General features: G+C 56.8%; 1 protein-coding gene across 2 annotated transcripts; it reads right to left on the reverse strand.

Annotated features, from left to right (window-relative positions):
• Positions 1 to 936: 936 nt before the first annotated feature.
• Positions 937 to 15,876, reverse strand: DPYSL4 (dihydropyrimidinase like 4). Of its 2 annotated transcripts, none has more exons than XM_023515624.1 (14): positions 15,622 to 15,876; positions 11,313 to 11,401; positions 10,692 to 10,876; positions 8,720 to 8,884; positions 7,542 to 7,603; positions 7,370 to 7,450; positions 6,973 to 7,041; positions 6,556 to 6,676; positions 5,575 to 5,731; positions 5,122 to 5,263; positions 4,148 to 4,318; positions 3,433 to 3,612; positions 1,645 to 1,810; positions 937 to 1,028 (listed from the first exon to the last, which is right to left on the reverse strand). In XM_023515624.1, exons 1-14 carry the CDS (start codon positions 15,874 to 15,876, stop codon positions 937 to 939), a joined length of 1,935 nt encoding a protein of 644 aa, XP_023371392.1. The 2 variants fall into 2 exon arrangements, with proteins under 2 accessions (XP_023371392.1, XP_003794099.1); XM_003794051.1 differs by lacking the exon at positions 15,622 to 15,876 and adding an exon at positions 14,707 to 14,752.
• Positions 15,877 to 21,024: the final 5,148 nt, after the last annotated feature.

Consider the following 21,024-nt stretch of genomic DNA (forward strand, 5'->3'; position numbering starts at 1 on the left):
GTCCATGTGCTCGTGGAGGCCATACTGTCCTTAACTTGCCAGGGGCATTCCAGACAGAATGCATGGCATCCTCCCCCTCCCACCTATCTGCTCCCTGCGGGCCCTCCTCACCTCTCAGCCCAGCCCAGCCCCGATCAGGAGGTGGACAGAGCTACCCTGCAGGACACATGGGGGGCAGGTGCTCATCCTTGTGGAAAGATGGGGTAAGGGTCTCTACGCACAGGCAGCTTCTAACCCATGTCTTTAATTGACACGATTCACATCAGACTCTGCTGACCGCCCCTGGGGCTGGGGGTGGCATGCACAGGTAGGCTCTGGCTGCGGTGCCCTCACTGTATAAAACTACTCTAGTAAACCTACAGAAATACATATTTGTAATAAAAGGAGAGCATCTTAGCTAAAGGATGGTGAAATTTCCCTGGAGAGGGTGACTATGGAAGCTCAGGTCTGGTCCTTGGTCCTTGGTCCTAGAGTCCCCACCTAGGGGGGAGCCAGGCTACAGGTGGGTCCCTGACTTCTCAGCACCTCTCTGGGGGCAGGATGGCCACCAACCATGATGTGCACTCTTGCTGGGCTTCTATGGGGCAGTGATTGGCGATGGGAGGAGGTGGCAGATGCCCAGCTGTCCCCTACGGTCTGTGACATGCCCAGGGACTCCGCATCCCTGGCCAGCACCAGGCCTTCTGCTAGCACCCAGGCCTGGGGCTGCAAGAGCTGTCCCTGCCACACCCAGCCTCTCCACCCTGGCAGTGAATCTCCTCAAACCTAGCCCTCTTTTAGAGGGGGTTCCTCATGGCAGGACCTGGGACCCCAAAAGGAGAGCTTGTGGGGGAGAGGAAGGCAAGGCTGAGCACCTTCCAAAGCAGCTACTGAGGAAAATGGGCAGAGGTGAGCAGCCCGCTGCCCGCCTGCAGCACTGCCCCTCCTGGAGTCCATCTAGGAGAGGGAGGTGATGTTGGAGTGCCCTCCGGGCGGCGCCATGATCTTCTGGGCTGTGCGCCTGGCGATGTGGTCATCCGCCTGCGACCCTGAGGAGAGGGCAGGGTGGGCAGGATGTCTCCTGCACAGGGAAAGGAGGCCCAACTGGACAGCCCCCTCCCGACTCACACCTGTGGGACCCTCAGACCTGTGGGGGCTGGTGCTCAAGCTCACCCTACAGGGAGCCAATCCTGTCCAGGCCAGGGTAGCTGCGTCCCCTGGTAGCCCCAGGGGCCAAGGCTGCCCCTGACTTCTAGGCAGTGCTGGGTGCTCAGGGTCTGGCCACTCCAAGTTCCCCAGTGAGCAGGGCCACTATCACCTCCCTGAACCCAGAGTAGGGGTATAGGACAAGAGATCATGGGGACCACATCCCCCTCCCCAAGTGCCCCAGGCACAGCTGGGACCCCTTATCTCCCTCATTCTCCACCTAGGGTTGGTGGGGCTGGGGGAGCTGGAACTGGCTTCCCACGTGATACTCAGGTCCCTGTAGTGGGACTCCTGGGCTCCTCTGGGCTCAGCATGGCAGCCCTTTAATGTCTTTAGTCCAGGTGGGGCTTGCCAGAGCAGCCCAGGGCAGGTGTAGGCCAGAAAGGAGCTTTCCCAGCTGGGCTCACAGCCCTCAGCTCCCCACCCCTCCACCACTGCCCTAGCCCCAGGCCAACTCACCAGACAGGCTGAACCCAGACTGGTGCAGGTTGCGCACGGCGGGGACCGAGACCTTGCCTGGGCAGGATGCTCGGGCCTGGGAGCCACTCCCTGGCTTGGCGGGCACCATCACCTCATGGACTGGCCCATCGTAGAGACCTCGGGGCACGCCGTGGATCTCTGCCAGCTGCAGGGCCGGGGCTGAGTGTGAGGGGCTTGGCTGGGACAGTGGGAGGCTCCAGGCTGTGCCCTTCTGGGCTGGGCTCAGGAATGTGAGGCCCCCACCCCATGCGCTCATATGCGCCTCATCCTCACTGCCCTCTACACACAGTGCACGCCAGCCTGTGGGCCCCCACATGGCCACACCTGTCTCTTCCTGTGCCCTACACATTCTCGCCCCACATAGGGTCCAAGCCAGGAGCCCTACTCGGGCAGGAACCCTGTCTCTCCCTGTGCCCTACACACTCTCGCCCTGATACTTCTGTCCCTGAGGAAGCCCCAGGACACAGGCCTGCCCCTCTTGAAATGGCCCCAAGGCCAGAGACACTTCCTGGGGGCCCCCGGCCTGGTAGCCCTGGACTGCCCAGCCCAGATGTGCTTGCTTCAAGGCATCTGCTCAGGACTCAGGGTTAGAGTCACAGTAGCGGGTCTGAGGTGCAGCCCTGAGCGGCTCTGACCAGATCCCGCCCTGGGTTGACAGTGGGCAGGGGAGGAGGGTGAGAAAGAGTGCATGTGGTTGAGAGCCTGGGCACTAAGCGAGGCCTCCGGTGGGTCTGCATGCACTGCCCTCCCCTTAGCGAGGAGCCCTAACCCTGTGACTTCACGGAGCTGCCCTGGTCTCCCTTAGTGCCCCCTCATCCCTCAGGGAGGGGGCATGGGCCCTTAGGGAGGGGGGTAGGACCTCTGGCCTCAGCGGGTCCTCCAGGCCTGGACCCCACCTCTGAGCCCCACTCTAACCTTGAGGGAGGAGAGGTGGGTTTCTCGGTCAGACCTCAGACCTAGGTGCCTAGCTGCCATGACACTCAGCAAGGTGTTGGGTGCAGTGCCCCTCTCCTGCCCAGGGGCCAGCTCGAGCCCTGCCTCCATCAAGGTCAGACAACTTCCTAGCAGAAACCCTGAAGCACAGTGCCAATAAGGCCATGTGCACAGTGACAGTGTGCTCACGTGCGTGCTTGTCTGCATGTGTACACACGCGTGTGCCTCACAAGGCATACCTGTGTTGTGAGTGTGTGGGGATTGTGTGTGGGCCACGTTGTGGGCATATGTGAGGCACCCAATGGCTCAGCAGACACTCCCGGCGTCCTCTCAGACACAATGGGCATGGGCTCACATGGCAGTAACCACAAGGACAGGAAGGAAGGGCAGGGAAGGGGCTCACAGCCTCCACTGAAAAGCCTCCCGCGTCCCTGGGCATGTCTCCTCAAGGGGAATCCTGGCAGGACCTGCACTAGAGTCTTAGTGGCAGTTTACATGGGGAAGTGGTCACAGGCATTTTTTATTTATTTTATATGCGTATTTCTGTAACAACTATGGGTTACTTGGGTAACACAGGGCGTTCAAGGTGAGTTTGAACTGACCATGGACCCTGGGTCCCAGTGCCCAAGAAGCAGCTTCCTTCCCCTCTTACCCTGGCAGGCCAGGTCTACTATGCTAACAGGGCCCCAGAAGCTACAGGCCCCACCCCGCCTTCCTAACCATGCAGGGGCTTGGGCCAGGCTTGCCAGGAAGCAAGGCCTCTTGACCATAGGGAGCTCCCTCACCCTAGTCCAAGAATTCCCCAGCCACCCACTGAGGCCCTGACTGGCTTACCCTGTTGCGAGCCTTTATCCTCTTGTAGACAAAGTCTGGGAAGGTCTTCCGGGGAATGAAGCGGCCAGTGCCTGGGGTGACAAACATGGTCCCATTCTCCAGCACCACTCGGCCCTGACTGATGACCACCACAGGTGCTCCTCGGCACTCCACCCCTTCGAAGATGTTGTACTCCACGTTCTGGGGAGAGAGGCCCACAGTCCAGCACCACCTGCTCTTAGCCTTCCAGCCCCTGTTCCTGTGCTGCCACCACACTCTGCAGCTGCCCAGTGTTCAGGGAGGCCGAGCACAAGGACACTTGTATGCTGTGCCGAGACCCCTATGCAGATGCGGTTGACTCGAAAGGGACTCAGGAAGGACTAGCCCCAGAACCTGTGAGCCCATCTCTAAATTGCAAGTTTAGGGGGGATGTGATGAAACAGGGAGGGCTGCTTTTCCCCTGACTGGGCAGGTGTGGGCAACCCTGCCTCAGTCTCCTCTCTGTGCTCCTGGACCGAGGACGCCACAGCCACACATCTCTTAGGAGACAGCAGAAATTAAATGGAGAGCTGGGGGTCACCCCAAGGATGGCCATGCCCCTGCTCCAGACCCATGAGAGATGCATGGGGGCTGCATGACAGGCCATGGTCTCCATCCCTGGCACTCCCCGGGAAGGTTGCCCTGGGCTTCCCAGCCCCCGTGACCAGGCCCTGATGCAGAACCAGACTGCTCTCACCAGACTATGGCTCTTGGCAGAGATGATCCTCGTGGCCTTGGGGTTCCATATGACAAGGTCAGCATCAGAGCCCACAGCCACTCGCCCCTTCCTTGGGTAAAAATTGAAGATTTTGGCAGCATTTGTGCTCGTCACTGCCACAAACTCATTCTCGTCCATCTTCCCTGAAGCCTGAGGAGAGAGAAGGCAGAGCTGAGGGTGGTGGCTTCCACATGGATGGTCACTAGGCTACTAGGCTGTCACACGGGTGGTCACCAGGCTACTAGGCTGCCACGTGGATGGTCACCAGGCCACTAAGCTGTCATGTGGGTAGTCACTATGGTGCCACCCAGACAGTAAAGAAGGAAGGGCCTCCAACTATGACCCTTGCCACGTCAATGTCCCACATGGCACAAATGCCTAGACAGGGGATTAGTCTACTGCCCATATGAGTCACAATCAGTCTTGGCCAAGGCTGCCCACGTTGCCCCTTCCTGTGGATAAGGCTTATTTCTGGGATTGCTTTGCATTTCTGGGTAAATGTTGATGCTTGAATACCAATGTCTATGTCCCCTGAGAGGCTGTGGCCATCTCACTGGGGAGCCTAGGAGGCCTGGGGAGGCAGTGGTGGCCAAGGTGCTCAGAGCTTTGGGGTGGTAGGCCTGAGGATGCTTGGTAGGCAAGTGAATGGGCAGTGGGAGGTGGGGTCCAAGGACACTCAGGCTTTCAGAAGACCGCTGACACCCCAGAGCCATTCTGTCGGGACAGGAGAGCCGCTCCCACTAACCCCGTGTGCAGATGCTGTCTCGCTGCACTGCTGGAGTCTGCAGGGAGCTCTGGACACAGGGCTGTGTCTGGCTAGAGCAGGACACCCAAGGCTGTGTGCTCCAACCTGTCCCATGGGCACTTGCTGGTTGGGGATCTTTCTAGTGGATGCCAGAGTTCCATGGACAACCCTTCCCAGTGGACTGTGCATTGTCCAGGTCTGTACTCACCACACATTTCTCCCAGACCACGGACATGCGCTCCTCCACACCGTTAGTGCCCTCAGGGATCAGCGTGAAGTTGTCTTTGCCGACGGCCTTCTGGGCAGTGGTAAAGGTGCAGTGGGCACTGCCGGTCACCTGGAGATCCCCACTGGAAACAAGCCAGGGTCAGAAGAGCACAGATGTCCTGGCCAGCACAGCCACAGGGATAGAGGGCGTCTGAGAGACCCACAGGGGTGGGTGCGGACCCAGACACACTCGCCCAGATGGGTGTGGGAGGGGCCCAGACTAGCATATAGGGGGACCAAGGGGATCAGACCCTACACCCCCCAGTGCTTGGGCTTCCCTGAAGATGCCCCTGTTTCTGTGGAAAAGGCAGGCATTGTGGGCCACCAGAGGGCTGCAGCCATAGCAAGTGTGGAGCATGCCGCCCGACCTGGGCCTCCTGTAGCACAGGCACACCTGGAGAGCAGGCAGGTGAGGTGGTCTGCCGTGCTGGGGTCAGGGCTGATGGGTGGTGATGTGACGAAGGCTGCAGCCTTTGCCCAGTTCTTGCTCCAGTAGTGTGAGCCGTCGGCACCCAGGCTGGCAGTGAGGGGCTCTCCAAACACGACCACCCCTGTGGTGCAAAGTCCATGAGAAGCACCCCACCACAGCCCACACACCTGCCACAGGGGCCCGGCTCTGTCACTGCCAACACCCCACTGCTCCAGGTTCCTTACCGTGGGTCTCGCTTGGGGTTGGGTTGGGTAGGAGAGTGACTTCTCAGTGGCAGGGTAAGGCCCTCTGGCTGAGTTCCTGTAACTCCACTGCCCAGGCCCCCCTGTCCAGCTCCACCAAAACAGCTAAGGGGGGGTTTTCTGTTTCAACCCTCAATGCAAGAAATAGACAAGTGCACACCCACCCCACATCATGGACCCCTGAGCCAGGGCTGGGTCCTGAAAACAAGTTCCCTTCATAAGGCCTGAAATCCAGGGCCTTCCTGGAGATGTCACCTCATTTACCCACCCCGGGGATCTGCACCCCAACCCAGGCCCTTCCAAGGGCTCCCTAGATCCTCTGACCTCAGGAACTTCTGTTTGGAGGACCTCTCCAGCCCAGTCCCTGCTGGCCATAGCTGAGCCCTGCCTGGCTATGCGCCCCACAGCAGATTCTAACTTCAGCCAGCTGGGTGCTCTGTGGGCAGGGAGCCCCCAGCCCCTGATACCAGCAGGGTGGGGCTGAGGTCTAGCTCAGACACACTCCCTATCACTCTCTCTTCCCTCCACAAACAGCATGCACAGCCCCAGGGTCCAGCCCTGGCCCCAACAGGGACTACATCTCCAGAGGCTGAACCAGCAGAGCCAACCTCCAAAAGGCCGGGCAGTCTGTGGGGTTCCTTGAACAAGGCCTGCCCCTCACACGTGGGCCCCAGAGCAGCCCTGTGCCCCAGGCAGTGCTCACCTCTGCGCTTGGCCTGGGCGATTGTGTCGGCTGCACCCCTGCTCATAACCTTGGTGACATACAGTGGGCAATTGGCCTGCTTGGCGATAGTGATGGCTCGGTACACAGCCTCGGCCTCCACCTACAGATGAGTGGGGACTTGGGGGCTCAGGCCACCAGAGAGGCAATGTGGGGAGCCAGTGGGGTGAGCATTCTAGCTTGGGGCTTGCTGTCAGGGATGGGCTGACCAGTGCAGTCTCAGGGCCTGACTCTACCTTCTGAGCCTCAGGCAAAGGCCTTGGGGTGACCAGGAGTGGGAGGGTTCCCCTCCCAAACAGCAGGCGCACAGGTGCCTGGTCCCCGGCCCCAGGGGCAGCTGGGCTGTGGTCTGCTCTGGGCATGCCGTGGCATGGTACTCTCAGCAGGACAGACCCTTACCTCCTCAGGGTGGCTGAGCACATGTCCCTCAGGGCCGGTGATGCCAAGTTCCAGCAACCGCTTTTGCTCCTGAAAAGACCAACCGGCAGGACATCTTGCTCCAGCCCAGAGCCAGGGTGTTGACCCCCAGTCTCCTTCTCCACAGACACTGTGGTTTGGGGTATTTTGATAAGAAGTGCAACGACTACGAAAAGCCTGGATCATGGCTCCAAAAGCCCCTGGGCTCCCTAACTCCCTACTGGTGGTTTGACCTCTGACCTGGGTGACTTGTTTCCTGCAGTACATCTCATATTCTTTCCCTCAGGTAGAATTAGGTGCTCACATGTGCCATCAGTGAGGGCTCCCTCCATCCCCCCACTCCCAGCCCACCCTGCAGGCAGCCCTGCCCCCACAGCACCTCCTCCACGATGTCCCCGTTCTCTGCGTGCACCTGGGCCACAGCCCCCAGGTCCCGGATGATGCTGAAGATCTCATACATCTGGGGAGAAAAGGGTGGGGCTCTGTGTGGCTGCCCTGCTCCTGCAGAGGCCGGGGCTCACCTGCCACCTTCACCCTGCAACAGCCCTCACCTGGCCATCGGTGCACTGGCACCTGTCCTTGTATGCCATGAAGACCAGGAAGGAGTTCACACCTGCAGAAGAAGCAGGAGGCTTGGCTCACCAGCCAGACAGCCCAGGGGCCTGGGCCCCTTGAGCACATCCCCCTTACCCTAGCAAGTGGGGGGACATGGACAGCGAGCTGCATCCTGGACCCCCAGCCTGCTCCTTGCCCTCTGGTTCAGGAACCGATCATTCACCCAGTGGGAGGTACAGGAGAGAACCACTCACACCTGTCTACCAGACCCCTACATGAGAAGGGAATCCTGCTCTCTATAGGAAACATGGCCAGGACTGGGGCCATGCAGGGTGACCTCACTTTGGCGATTCAGCACATCTGTCACCTTGGCTGTCACACCCAGCTCATGGTACACACGCATGGGACCTGAGGAGGGCCAAGCTCTGCTGCTCTTTGGGCAGCCTGAGTCCCTCTCCCTCCCTGGGACCCATAAGGGGGGGAACCCAGGCATGGAGGCAGCTGCCCACTCTTCCTCCCACCCACCCAGCCCCCACCCACCCTCCTTGCTGGGTCAAAAGTGCAAATGTGATGAGCTAAGGCACACTGTGGCATGTGAGCCATCACCGGGGCTGTGTTCCTGGGGCTGGTGGCGGGGATGTGGCCCCATCCTGTGACTCCGTGCATCAGGCACAGAAGCATGACAGTTACAATTGGTCACAACATCTGTCAAATCACTAGGAAACTCTGACATGGTTTTAGCATCAAGACTTTTTATGAGAAAAACAGTTAAATCTGTTTACAGGCTGGTTTGTTTCAGCACAGGCAACAACAGAGAAGTAGGAGGTTTAGAACGTTCTCCCTCTAAAAGCATCTTGAAACACTAAGAAACAAGTGGCTGCCTTGCCGTCACCCTCGTGGTCACTTCCCAGGGAGCAGGGGACACCTGCTGTCAGCCTGCCATCAGCCTGACTGCTGCGTCCTTTAGCAGAACAGTTACCGGATGTGTCCGTTGGACAGAGAAAGAGAAGCCCTCTCTGTCTAGACCATGGACACTGGAGTGACCTTTCAGTGGCTCCTGTCCAACCATTGCTTGATGCCCAGACACCTGCTACTGGGGTCAGAGTGCAGCAGGACATGGGGGTTGGGACGCTTCCTGCTCAGCAGCCAGCCGGGCATGGGGCCCAGGGCTTACCCTTGTCCCTGACCAAGGCCTCTATCTCCTCCTTGATGCTCTCGTGCCAGCGGGGGACGTCCACGTGCAGGGAGTAGTCACAGCAGGCCGCGCCGTCTGCACGCTCCCGCCACTGTTCATAAGCCGCCACCAGGCTTCCGCCCACATCGGGGAACACGTGGTCCACTGTGGGAGCAGCCTGGTCAGTAGGCCCCCTCACCCAGCCACTGGGACCCCACTAACTCTGAGGAGATTGGGTCTCGTGTTCCCAAGAACCCAGAGGGCTCATGCAGGGAGACACAGGGGAGGGCTCGGCCCAGGAGAGGAGCTGACTCTGCAGGAGCTGCTCCCCCTCCACTGTGCAGAGGGCTCTTCTGTCTGTCATCCCTAGACTCTCTCAGCAGAGATGGGGGAAGGGTGGAGAGATGAAAAGCTGCTACACTCCCTACGGATACCTCTGACCATGTCAGAGACTCTCCCCAGCAAAGCAAGAGGCATGCGCTGTCCCACGTGCTGGGCGCTGCCACTCAGGGCCACCCCAGCCCCATAACAGCAGGCACTGGGCTGCTTGCCTCCCCTAGCCCTAGACGGTGTCACCCACACTGCACACAACCATCATGTTGCCTCCCCACCAACCACATATCCACGGCTCATGGGTGCCCCAGGAAAGAGCTCACAGAGGTGAGCCCTGAGGGAAGGGTGGTGCCCAGCAGGGACACTGTCATCCAGCTCCCAGCCCACAGAGCTACCGTGCATCCTGTCACTCAGGTCATGAGCCAGGCCCCGAGGAAGTGGGTGCCCACTGCTCCCTGCAGCCACTCACAGTGTCACCCCGGGCCAGCAAGTAGAGAAAGGCAGACTGAGGGCAGCCTCATGCCTGTGGCATTTCACCATCCCCACGGGAACCCTCTCAGCTTGTCAGATGCCTCAGCTCTGGCACAAGGCAGGGGACACGGCAATGCAGATGTCCTGGCCTCAGTCTCTGGAGAGGTTCCTCAGTCTCTCTAGCCAGAATATGTGGTGGGCCTTTGAGGGTTTTCCTCCCTTTTGGTTGAGTAAGCCAAATAAAGCTGTGATTTTTGGCAACAGCTAAACGTACCAGAGTAACCAGAGTCCCCAGAGCTGCCCTCCTCCACACCAGGGTGTCAGCCACAGCATTTACTATGCAAACGAGCTCCCATAATCCTCACCAGCCTGTGACAATAGTCACCCTCCACTGCTGTACAGATCAGCAAAGCTAGAGCTGTCAAAGTAGGCTGAGTGGCCTGAAGTCACAGGTGAGAAAATAGTGGCCCCAGGTTCAGTGAAGCTTGTGAGACTAGTTCTCCACCACTGCACTGAGCTCAGCACTGAGGGAAGGGGCTGGGCTCTGGGGTCTTGTCCCAGCTCTCAAGCCTACTGCATACAAGTTCACGTGGGCAGAAGGCTTCATCTCATATCTCTGCTAAGCCCGGAGCGGTCTAAGGGAGCATGCAGGCTAATGGGCACCAGGAGGGAGAACAAGTGGATATACAGATGGCACCACAGGAATGGTGGTTCTGCTCATTGGCGACGGGACCACAGTGAGCATTACTTTTATCCTTTTTCTGTTCATTCATCCTCCATCCTAACGCTTCAGCACGTGAGTAGGAACCCTCTGCAAGTCCCTCAGCTTCAGAGGCCTGAGGCTCAGGGCCAACACATCTGATATTTCAGACCACACAGCTAACCCTCCCCTGATCTAAGGCATTTGGGTTTTCCAGACCCCAGCCCCTAGCCAGATACGGCTCCCCAGGAAATAACACACATCTGTTTGCTTCTTGGAAATACCAGAAGCATCCCAGAGCTGGCCAAGCCAAAGTGACCAGACAGAGAGGCAGGGACAGCCAAGGGCACTCAGGGTTTCTCACCCTAAGATGCAACAAGGGGCCAAGAGATACCACTGCCTGAAACCTCTTACATGCAAACCCAGCTAGAGGATGGTCACTGACTCCCTAGGGGACCCGACACTCACGTATCATTGTGGTTCCTCCAGCTAGTGCAGCCTTGGTGCCCTGACAGAAGTCATCAGCTGGGGTCATGCCCAAGACGGGCATCTGCAGCCTGGTGTGGACGTCGACCCCGCCTGGCAGGACCATCAGGCCATGGGCATCGATGGTCTTGATGCCCCCAGGGACGATGAGGTTTTCTCCAATTTGTCTGAAAGAAACAGGGGAGGTTTCACTAGTCATAAAGAGGCCACAGTGGAGCTGACCACTTACTGGGACCCACTAAGCAGCTCAGATGGCCAAAGTGGAAGATGCCTCCACAGGGGATGCGAGCCTTCTACTTCCTGCTAGAGTTCCCCCTGGCTGCCTTACTGACCAGTGTAGGTGCAGTCTGATAGGCAGAGAGGCCGGCAGTGTGGTCAGTGAGCTGTCACCAAACATCTACTACACTTTCTGCCTTTGACCTCATGACTAGTTGGTCGGACTTATCGCTAAAGCCTTGGGCTCTGCCGGAGGTACCCACATTCCTGTCTCCAGAGAACAAGGTTTGGAAAAGAAGAAAGTACATACATGAGTACACTACCTGGACGCCACGTAATCAACGCATACACATTTGATCTACAAATATATTTTTGGCAGAAACTCACTTTATCAAACCATCTTCCATGTACACATCAGCATAAAAGGACTGGTCGTCATTCACTATCTTTCCACCTTTGATCAGAAGACGGTCACTCTATTGGAAACAAAAAACTGATCATTTCTTTCCAAACTCAGTTATTCAGTGACATGCTCAGTGCAAATTCTTCCTCTGGAATTGCCATCAAAACATTCAGACGCAATATCTAGACAAAAAAGGGATCACAAAAGCCCAGAACTGGTACCTATACCCCAAGAACAGGCAGAGGGTGCTGGAAGACAGCTGCCACCCCACCCCGCAGTGCTGCAGCCGTGGCCCAGGCAGTCTAGCCTGGCTAAAGGCCCAGGGTGAACGGGGACACCAGAGAAAAGCCAATGGTAGTACAAATGTAGATTCAAATTTAGATTGGCTAAGAAAGCCCCAGCCATAGGGAAGAAATGAGGAAAGTCATACACCCTCCCATGCTGGCCTCCAATGCTCTGCCATCTGACACCCCCTCTTTAGCCACACTGAGCTTCCACCAGAACGCCACAGGCCTGTGATGGCACCAGGGGCAGACGTGGCCCCTGCCCCAGAGGTTGCATCCCAGTGTGGGAGACTGATGCAAGGGTACATGTGCACAGACCATCACAGTGATAGACGCAGAGAGCATAGAGGGTGCCACCATGGGGAGAGGCACAGAGGGGGCAAGTCTGAGTCTGAGGGTCTGAGCTGGGGGGAGGCAGCCAGGGTCCAGAGCAGCCTATGCAAAGGTCCTGAGGCAGGGATTGGCTTGAGTAGATCTCATCAGTCCCAAGAAAACACTGGGGATAGATTTCTCAGGAGTGGGGAATAAGAGTAGGGCAGAGCCTAGAGCTGGGCAGGGCACTGGCGAGTCACAGTCACGGGGCCATCTGCCATGGGGGGGCCTTATGCAGGTGTTAATCATGGCCTGATTGATGTTTTGAGGAGATCACCTTGGCTGCCATGTGGGAAGCAGACTGTATTGTTGAACAATGGAAACAGGGCCTTGGGTGGGTGATTCCTAAGGCTGTTCAGGTGAGATGAGGGGCCCTGGCCAGGATTTGGAAGGGGGTGTGAGGAAAGATGGATCAGAGAGGCTGGAATTGGCCAGCAGGACTGCTGATGAGAGGCCATGGGTGAAGGGCAGAGGAGAAGTCGGGTGACCACAGGTCCCAGTGCTGCATGGAGGCCGTCGGTCAGCCCAGTAGCACAGAGCTGTGGCATCAGACAGGGACTGACGCCAAACCTAGCAGCCAAAGATTCACTTCTAAGAATCCTACCAGATGGTCAGGAAGAACTGGGAGGAAAAAGGGGCGTTGGGAATGGGCTGTGCTTGGCGTCCAGGCGATGCCCTAGCTCAGTGGAAAGCCGGGGAGAGAAACAGCGCAGGCGCAAAGCCTGTGTGTCAGCGAGCAGACGTGGCAGGCCCCTCCCGCAATCCCACTGGGGTCTCAACACTCCCTCTATCCTTACAGGGAGGTTGGGCCACTTCCCCAGGGTACCCAGCACCCACCCCAAGGCAGCCAGGGCTGCAGCCAGGGCCCCCCAGCCCTCCATACACCGGATCGAGCCCCCTTGGAGAACGCAGGCTGTAGAGAGGATGGGGAGCTCCTTCCCCAGGAGCCTTCAACATTATTCACCATCCTCAGGGACCTACGGCTGGCTGGGCTGTGCGGTCGGCACTATACCGATTAAAGGGACAATTCTGCTCCATGATTTAAAATGGCCACACCAGCTCTCTACCTGTTTTTATAAAGCCTAGAGCAAAAAATGGCTTTTTAATTTTATATTAGTTTTAAAAAAATCAAAAGAAGAGTATTTTATGACTGGCAAAAATTATATGAATTCACATTGCAGTGACCACAGATCAAGTTTCATTGAAACACAGTTGTGCCTCCTAATGTGCTGTGGCCCAGGACTGCCTTCCTGGCAAGGCTGAGTGGTGACAACAGAAACAGTGGGACCCCAGAGCTGAAACTATTTACTGTCTGGCCCATCAAGGGAGAAGCCTGCTGACCTCTGGTCTCCAGTATCACTCACTCCCAGCTGTCCCCAAAGGCAGACCAGGGAGGCCACTGCATCCTGAAAACACCAGGCCAGTCTCGTTAAGCTGGCCTCAGCCCTGGCCCCTCACCACCACCCACTCCAGGCCCAGGCCACCTTCCCCCACGGGGCCTCCCTTAGCTCCCTCCTCCCTCCCACTGGACAACCTGTTCCCAAGGAAGCCCAAGGAAAACCCAGCCAGGACTTGTGGTTCCCGGCTATCCAGCCCCAATCCCGGCGCAGCCTTCAGGCCCTGCACTCAGAACTAAGACCCTCCTGGGTTTGGAGCCAGGAGGAAAATGTTCCTGGGATGTGATGCCATGCCATGCTCTCCCTACTCAGCTCATCCAGATGAAAGAAAAGTCTGGTAAACCACCTGGCCCACGTGGGCTGGTGGTCCTGCCACCCTCAACCCCATTCCAGGAGCCACCTTCCCAGCAGGACCCCCTACATCAGCCCATATCCTGATGGCCAGCGGTCAGCCTAGAGGCCACAGCTCCTCCTTTAAGGAGAGGGGAGGGGCTCTCTCCTCCTCCAGGACTCCTGCAAGGAGTGACCCCCAACAGCCCATCTGGGCTGAAGTGCCCGACCAGACTCCACGGCCCTCCTACTAAGGCCAAGTCCAGAGTCAGGTCTGAGGTCCCATGGACTCCCCCACCGAGGTCCAGCAGGCCTCAGGAGCCTCCTCCTCACCCCCCATCTCCTGGACGCCTGGGTGGGAGGCTTTGTTTCCTGACAGCTGAAGACCTCCCGCACCTCCTGCCCTCCCGCACTTGCATGTGGGTGTTGGGGTTTCTCTTCTCTCCAAGGCTGGGGCTGCCAGGTCAGTGATCAGTGCTCCCTCCCTTGAGTCCGAACCTCGGCTGGGTGGAGGGGCAGAGCACAGGGGCTTTGTCTCGGACAAAGAGCTCCAGACGCGGCCAGGGGCAGGCGGTCCACCGGCTGCACCGCGAACGCATCTGGCGTTTCAGAGCGCCCCAGGCCCGGCCAGGCGGGCCAACAAAGGGCCGTGTCCGCCCAGGGCAGAGCTCAGAAGCTGGACTCAGTGAGGAAGGGACGTCCGCGCTGTGGGGAGCAGGCCGCTCTCGCTCCGGGGGTTCAGGAGAGCAGAAGGGGCTCCCGGAAAGCCGACAGGGCCCAGGGCCTGTGCACCGGGCGCGGCGCTCGCAAACAGTCTCAGCCCCCGCGGCAGCGAAGGAGCCGGGCACCTGAGCGCCAGAGCCCCGGAAAGGGCTCGCTCAGGGCGGGCGGAAGGCAGAGGCCCGCACAGGCCAGGAGGGTCAGCCCCGCGTCCAGACCCCACCGCGGCGCGGGGCTGCGGCGCCGGACGAAGCGCGGGCCGGGAACCGGCTCACCGTGATGCGGGGGATGCTCTTCTTGCCCTGGAAGGACATCCTGGTCCTGTGGCCGGCGCCGCCGCCGGGATCTGTACGCGCGCCCTGAGGTCCCGTAGGCGGTGGCACGAGCGCGGGCGGGGGACGCGCAGGGCCGGGCCGCGTGCGTGGGGGCGCAGGGCGACCGAGTGCGAGCGAGCCGGCCCGTCCCGCGGCGCTCCGGGGCCGCCCCGCCCCCAGCCGAGCCCCGCCCCGCTCCCGCTCCTGGCCCCGCCCCCGCCCCGCCCCCGCCCTCAGGCGCTCCTCTTCCCCCGGGCGCCGCGGCCCAACCCAACCTGGTGACTTCAGTCCCTGTCTGCACCCCGGGGACCTGGGCGAAGGGGGTGGGGTGGAGGCGCGACCCTTCTCGACTGGTGTGTGTGCGGTGTTTGCACCCGAGAAGGCGGGGAGGAGAGGTCTAGCCAAGTCCTGCCAGGACCCTCTGCCTTGCCCCAGGCAAACGGCCAGGACCCCAAGGCCCGAGGACCCCGAGGCCTGAGATTCGACACTAATTCGAGATCCAGACCGCGGGGCTCTGGGAGCGGCCCCGTCTGGAAAGTGGTCCGAGCTGGGACCCGACCCAGGGGGCCAGGCGGTGGAGACGCCTTCCTGCGAGTCCGTTCCGCGTCCGGCCGCCCGAAACGGCGGAGGAGGGAGAGGGCAAATGGGAAAGACACAGAAATAGCGAGGTAGAGACACGCGGAGACCAAGACGGACCAGAGGCCCAGAACATGGGATGGAGGGCAGAGGAGAGAGGGGTCTGGGGGTGGTCCAGGACAGAGAAGTCCCAGGACGCTCAGGGAGAGGACGTCCGCCGGCGGGAAGAGGTCAGCCTCCAGCGTGATGACTTTCGTCTCGGGAGGCCCAGGCCGGCGCCCACTGTCCTGTGGCCACTACCTGCTGTGGGCCGCGGGCCTGGGCCTCTCTAGCCTGCCCTCGGGGACCTGTCGAAGCCTCGGAGCAGTCTCTGGGTCCCTCAGAGTCGCTGCGCGCCCCGAAGTAGGACTTATCAACCTGAGGGCCCGGGTGGCCTCCCAGCGCGTCCAGCAGCAGCGTCTTGTTCTCAAAGGCGTCCCCCACGCAGCGAAAGATGCAGCCGAGCTTGGGCCGGGTTGGAGGCCTCGCGGGCTCCTGAGGCTCCCGCGCAGTCATGACGGGAGTCGGGGACAGGCGGCCGAGTGTCTCCAGTCTCTTGCAGAAGGGTCTGCGCTTGACACTGGGCGGACCTGGTGGCCTCATCCTCTCCCCGCCCCCTGTCGCCACCTGCTGCTACCCAGCCCACTGCTTAGAGCTGCCGCTGTCCACGCAGTGGTGCTGAACACCGGGCCCGGCCCCCTGGCGCACATTTGGTCCCAGCCCAGCCAGAGGCTCGCGTGGGCTCTCGCCGAGCAAGGAGCTCTCACTGGAGAAACTATTATCTATAGCCACTCTGGCCACACTCCCAGCCCCTTCCCAGTGGTCCCACATCAGGCTGAAGACTTCTAAGCATGGGCAGAGGGAGAGGGACAGTCATGTGTATCCAGCGCGGAAGCTGCTCCTGACCACTCTCCTACCAGAGTTCCAGACAGGGCAGAGGACTCCACTCCACTAGGGGTCATGGGGCAATGCTGTCACTCTTCTAAGACTGAACTGGAATGAAGGGTCCCCCAGCCTCTGCACAGCAGCATTTCAAAGCCCAAATTCAGACCCTGCTGGTCACTGGTGACCTCACGTCCTGGTGGGGAAAAAGCTGCAAAGCTAAGTCCAGCAACTTTTCCACCCCAATGCCAAGTCTTATCTCTGTGTCCACACCCCCAAACTGATAATTAAAAGGTCTTTTACTCACTTGTGTGGAATCGTCTACAACAGACATTGCCAACTGTTCTTTTTCATGTACAGAAATTCTTTCCCTTTTCCAAATTGTTTGGATTCTTCCTCGTCCGGTTCACACTGGGTAAAGAGCTGGTGGCTGGCCTCAGCAGGTGCTGCCAGGAACCCCTGGTTACAGAGCGTGTCCTCCACACAACTTCAGGTGAGCTGGGAGGAGACCACAAGTGAGGTCCGCGCTTGCCCTCCACGTGGGGCAGAAGGCCCAGGCTCCCTTCCTGGAGGGGAAGAGGCTCCGTTACTCAGAGAACCAGCACAGAAAGAAGCACAGGCCTTTAACACCTCCGAGGGATCTCTGATCCTCTAAGATTTAAAACGCTTTTTATTAAAACTGTACAATAATTTACAAAGGAGTAAAAATTCTCTGATATATGTCATAGGAATCACAATACAAAAATACTTGTAAAATCTTGTAGTTGTCACCATACAAACCTATGTCAGGCCTTTGAATACTGGTTAGCATAGAATAGAACAGCACGTGTTTAGAACGTGGTTATTAAGGGCTTGCTTCAGGGAACACAAATACTGCCTGCATTTTGGCCGTGAGAAAACAGGTCCTATTAGTTTTTGCCTAAATTAACAGTAAAGCTTTTTAAAAAATATACAGTAAACAAATTTACGATTTGATACATATATTCACAATACAATTTTCCTGAGCCTAAACTTAAATCCATTACTGTGTTAAAACACACAACCCATTTAAGGTTTCAACGATGGGGTGTTGGGAAATGTTGATTAATGAATCAATGCCGCCAAACACGCGCTCGGCACACCTCCTTCCTGACTTTCAGCACTGGTGTTTGCAGCTGCGTAAGGCACTCGGGGTGTCCTGAAGGCTACAGCTTATGTGAGGGCAGAGACTTAAGTAACAGCCACAGTCCTTCAGCAACAAGGCAGAAGACAAAGGGATCTGCCGTTTACATGGACTTTCAGTTTAGACAAACTAAAACATTTATGTTCCGTGTGTGCACAGTGTAATGATGTTCACTGTGGATGTCAATGTGGGTGTCTTGATTACACAGTAAACACTTCTGCAATATTTCAGAGTCCTTCCCCTTTTCCATTGGGGTGATGCATTTACACACAGACTTCCCCTGTTCAAAGAGCTAGCAGTAAGTGAGCCCAAATACTTAGAGGACATTCAGCCTAAACTTTAGAAAATGCACCTTATTTTAAAACATTTGCATTCTTCACATGCTCATGCTCACTGGACCAACAAGAATTAGTGATGAATGTTCATATTTGTCTTTTCTTCTCTCTCTCTCTCTCTCTCTTTTTTTTTTTTTGGCTAAAACCCAGTTCTGAAGTGATGGATTTTTTTAATCACATGAAAAGAAGTATGCGTGACACATGAATGAAAACAATGATATTTGAAGAGAGGACTTGCCACTCCCCAATGTGTGCCTTTTGGGAACACTGCTGGGATGCAATGCAGGATGTTACTGAAACATTCACTGAGCCATTTCCCCTTCCTATGTACATGCTTTTTACATATAAACAATAGCAACTTCCTAAGCACTGGTACGTATTTACAAGCTTCTCTTTCCTGTATAGTTTGCCTTTTTTCCCTTATTAAAGAGTGTGATTAGGAGTGTCTAGGGTGGTGGGGGCATGGGAAGTACTCCATACATATATACAACGTGCAGAACCATGATGACCCAAATAAACATGATGGATGTGAATCTGGGTGCCTGTCAGTGCATATCTTCATATGGCAGATGGCTCCAGGGAGGTACATGTCAAGGCCCGGAGGAGGCTGGGCTGGCCAAGGCCAGGTGCAGTTACGCCTGTTTCTGGACGCCTGCCTTGAAGAGTCCATCAGATGTCAGCCCAGCGGTTCAGCCACAGCTCAGCACCAGCTTCTACCAACACAAGGCTAGTGTTTACCACTCAGTCTGAGCACAACAAACGTACCAAGAGGATACAGTCATTAAAATTAGACAAAACTGTGGGTGAAGGATTAAATGAGATTTCTGACTTGAGACACAAACCCCGAGGTCAGGCTCAGTGGAGACATCAACCTGGCCCAGTATATTGTCTGAGTGAAGCAGTAATGGTGGCCTGAATGACAACAGAAAGGGATGATCCTTGGACAAATGCAGGTGAGGAGTGCACTTGGCAGCAAAAGTCCACCCGCCAGAGAAGGCACGTCTGTCTGACCGAATCAGCTTCCCCGACCTCAACCCGGGGAGCCACGCTGATCTGCTGCCACTCCATCATCTGCACCAGAGCTGAACATTTCTTCTGACACCATATAAAACGAAGGTAATCCTTCCAGACAACATGGCTGTCCCTCCCCCGGCTGCAGAGCCCCTTCTTTCCACACAGTGATGTATGCCATGTTCACACCTGGCTGCACATCTCCCTGCCCACAGCAGTGATGTCAGGGGCCTTGAAGGAGCTCATGTCCATGCATTGCCTTCTCGCTGAGTGACCACACACGTGAACACAGGCTCTTCTCGAACATCCGGCCCTGAGAATCACTGCCTTTGACCTTCCAGGGTGTGAGGACACAGAAGACCCCTCTCCAACCAGTGAGTCAGGCCTTGTCCAAATGCTGAGGACCTTCTTGGCTGTGGCCAGGGTCAGCCGGCAGGAACAGAAACCACAATGTTTTCTCTCTGAAAAAAAGTGGAGACCAATGCATTTAGTGTGAGAGATCTGAGGCACTGCCAGGGATCGTGCAGACCCCGTACTGGGAGGCAACACTTGTGGGGGAAGGACCTGAGTCAGGTCCTGTCGTGGGTAGTCAGCATGCCAATTACAGTGGCCCTGCCCTCCTCTGTGGGTTCAGCACCAGTCACAGCCCCACACCTGGAGCCTCCAGCCTGGCAATGCAAGTGGCCCTCCCAGGGGATCGCATGCTCACAGATTAGTCCACGAAAATCTTTTTGCAGAAGCCTTAGATCTTCCTCTCAGTGGTTCTGCCCAGTTCTCCCTTCTCATTACTTACAAAGTGGCCTCTGCTATGTTCCACCTCTTTTCTTATTACTTTTTTTTTTGGAGATAGAGTCTCACTATGTCACCCTGGGTAGAGTACCAGCTCACAGCAACTTCAAACTCTTGGGCTTAAGTGATTCTCTTGCCTCAGCCTCTCAAGTAGCTGGAACTACTGGTGCCTGCCACAGTGCCTGGCTATTTTCTTTTTCTGTTGCAGTTGTCCATTGTGCAACTGACCCTTCCTTTCTGTTGTCATTGTTGCTTAGCTGGCCCGGGCTGGGTTTGAACCCGTCAGCAGTGGTGTATGTGGCCAATGCTGTAACCATTGTGCTATGGGTGCTGAGCCCTTATTACCTTTTAATTTTTTTTTTTTGAGACAGAGTCTCACTATGTCACCCTCAGTAGAGTGCTGTGGCATCACAGCTCACAGCAACCTCAAACTATTAGGCTTAAACGATTCTCTTGCCTCAGCCTCCCAAGTAGCTGGGTAATTTTAACATTTTTGAATGAGTTATAAAGGAGCTGCTTTTATAAGGAGGAGGGCCCTGGATCAGCTCATGACTGTGGGCACAGCAGCACCCCGGGTGGGCAGCAGAGCAGAACCACACGGCCACAGGTGGTGGGGACTCCACAGTTTCCTACTCCAGGACAGATCTGGAGATTTTCTTGGGTTTTTTTTTTTAACCTAACTTCTAAGTCAGAAGGTACCACCTCAAACAATGAAAAATAAATACAGTCTGAGTTCACATGCTTACTTCGCATCCTACACGTCACTGCTGAAATCCCGCTGCAACTAAAACAACACATTGTTTTTTCATATCTGATTCATTCCTCAGCAAGCTGTCATCTAGTCACTTGTCTCTAGAATGCTCTAGAATGATGAAGAAGGGGACTCACCAGTCTAGCCCTCTCCTTTTGTAGATGAAGAAGCTAGATGACTACGATTTCCAAGGTGACACCTGTGGGCTGACCACCCACCCCCAAACCCTTCCATGGACCCCAAGCCACTGTCTCTCTGAATTATGTGATCAACAGCCTGGGGCATGACATACACGCAAATATAGAACAGAAATCTTGTTGAAAATATTACGTAGAATTCTAAAACCTCACCAAGCAACAGCATTTGGTTACCTGTGGTTGTACCACTCCTCTCCTAAGCTGAGTGCTGGTCTGCTTTGCAAATTACCCTCATTGCCATTGCTCCCAGAATATATGGAAACCATCTGTGGCGGCCTGCTTGCAAGGGTGGCCCTTGGCTGGTGTCCAGGAATTTGGCTTTGAAATGTCCCCTGAGCGATAAGACTGTGCCTGCCCAGATTGTACGAACAATGGGATTTATGGCAAACATTCGTTGTCTTTCAAAGGGCCTGGCATTTTAGTAGGCTGGAGGCCCAACTGAACAGCCCCCAATAAAAATCTGGAATTCTGAATCTCAACTGGACCCCCCCCAGGGGCAGAAACACTGCACATGGGTGGCTGCCCTTGTCCCCCCAG

The sequence above is a fragment of the Otolemur garnettii genome, unplaced genomic scaffold, assembly GCF_000181295.1.
Source record: "Otolemur garnettii isolate 467f Iridium unplaced genomic scaffold, OtoGar3 scaffold00075, whole genome shotgun sequence".
NCBI classification, from domain to species: Eukaryota; Metazoa; Chordata; class Mammalia; order Primates; family Galagidae; genus Otolemur; species Otolemur garnettii.

What these genes read in the sequence shown, in the direction of transcription:
- DPYSL4 (XM_023515624.1), bottom strand. Translation starts at nt 15,876, where the DNA reads ATGACTGCGCGGGAGCCTCAGGAGCCCGCGAGGCCTCCAACCCGGCCC. An exon ending in TGGTCTGGGAGAAATGTGTG is followed by an intron (nt 4,319 to 5,121) that starts GTGAGTACAGAC and finishes CTCTCTCCTCAG; the next exon opens with GCTTCAGGGAAGATGGACGA. An exon ending in GGATAAAGGCTCGCAACAGG is followed by an intron (nt 1,811 to 3,432) that starts GTAAGCCAGTCA and finishes CCGGCCCTGCAG; the next exon opens with CTGGCAGAGATCCACGGCGT.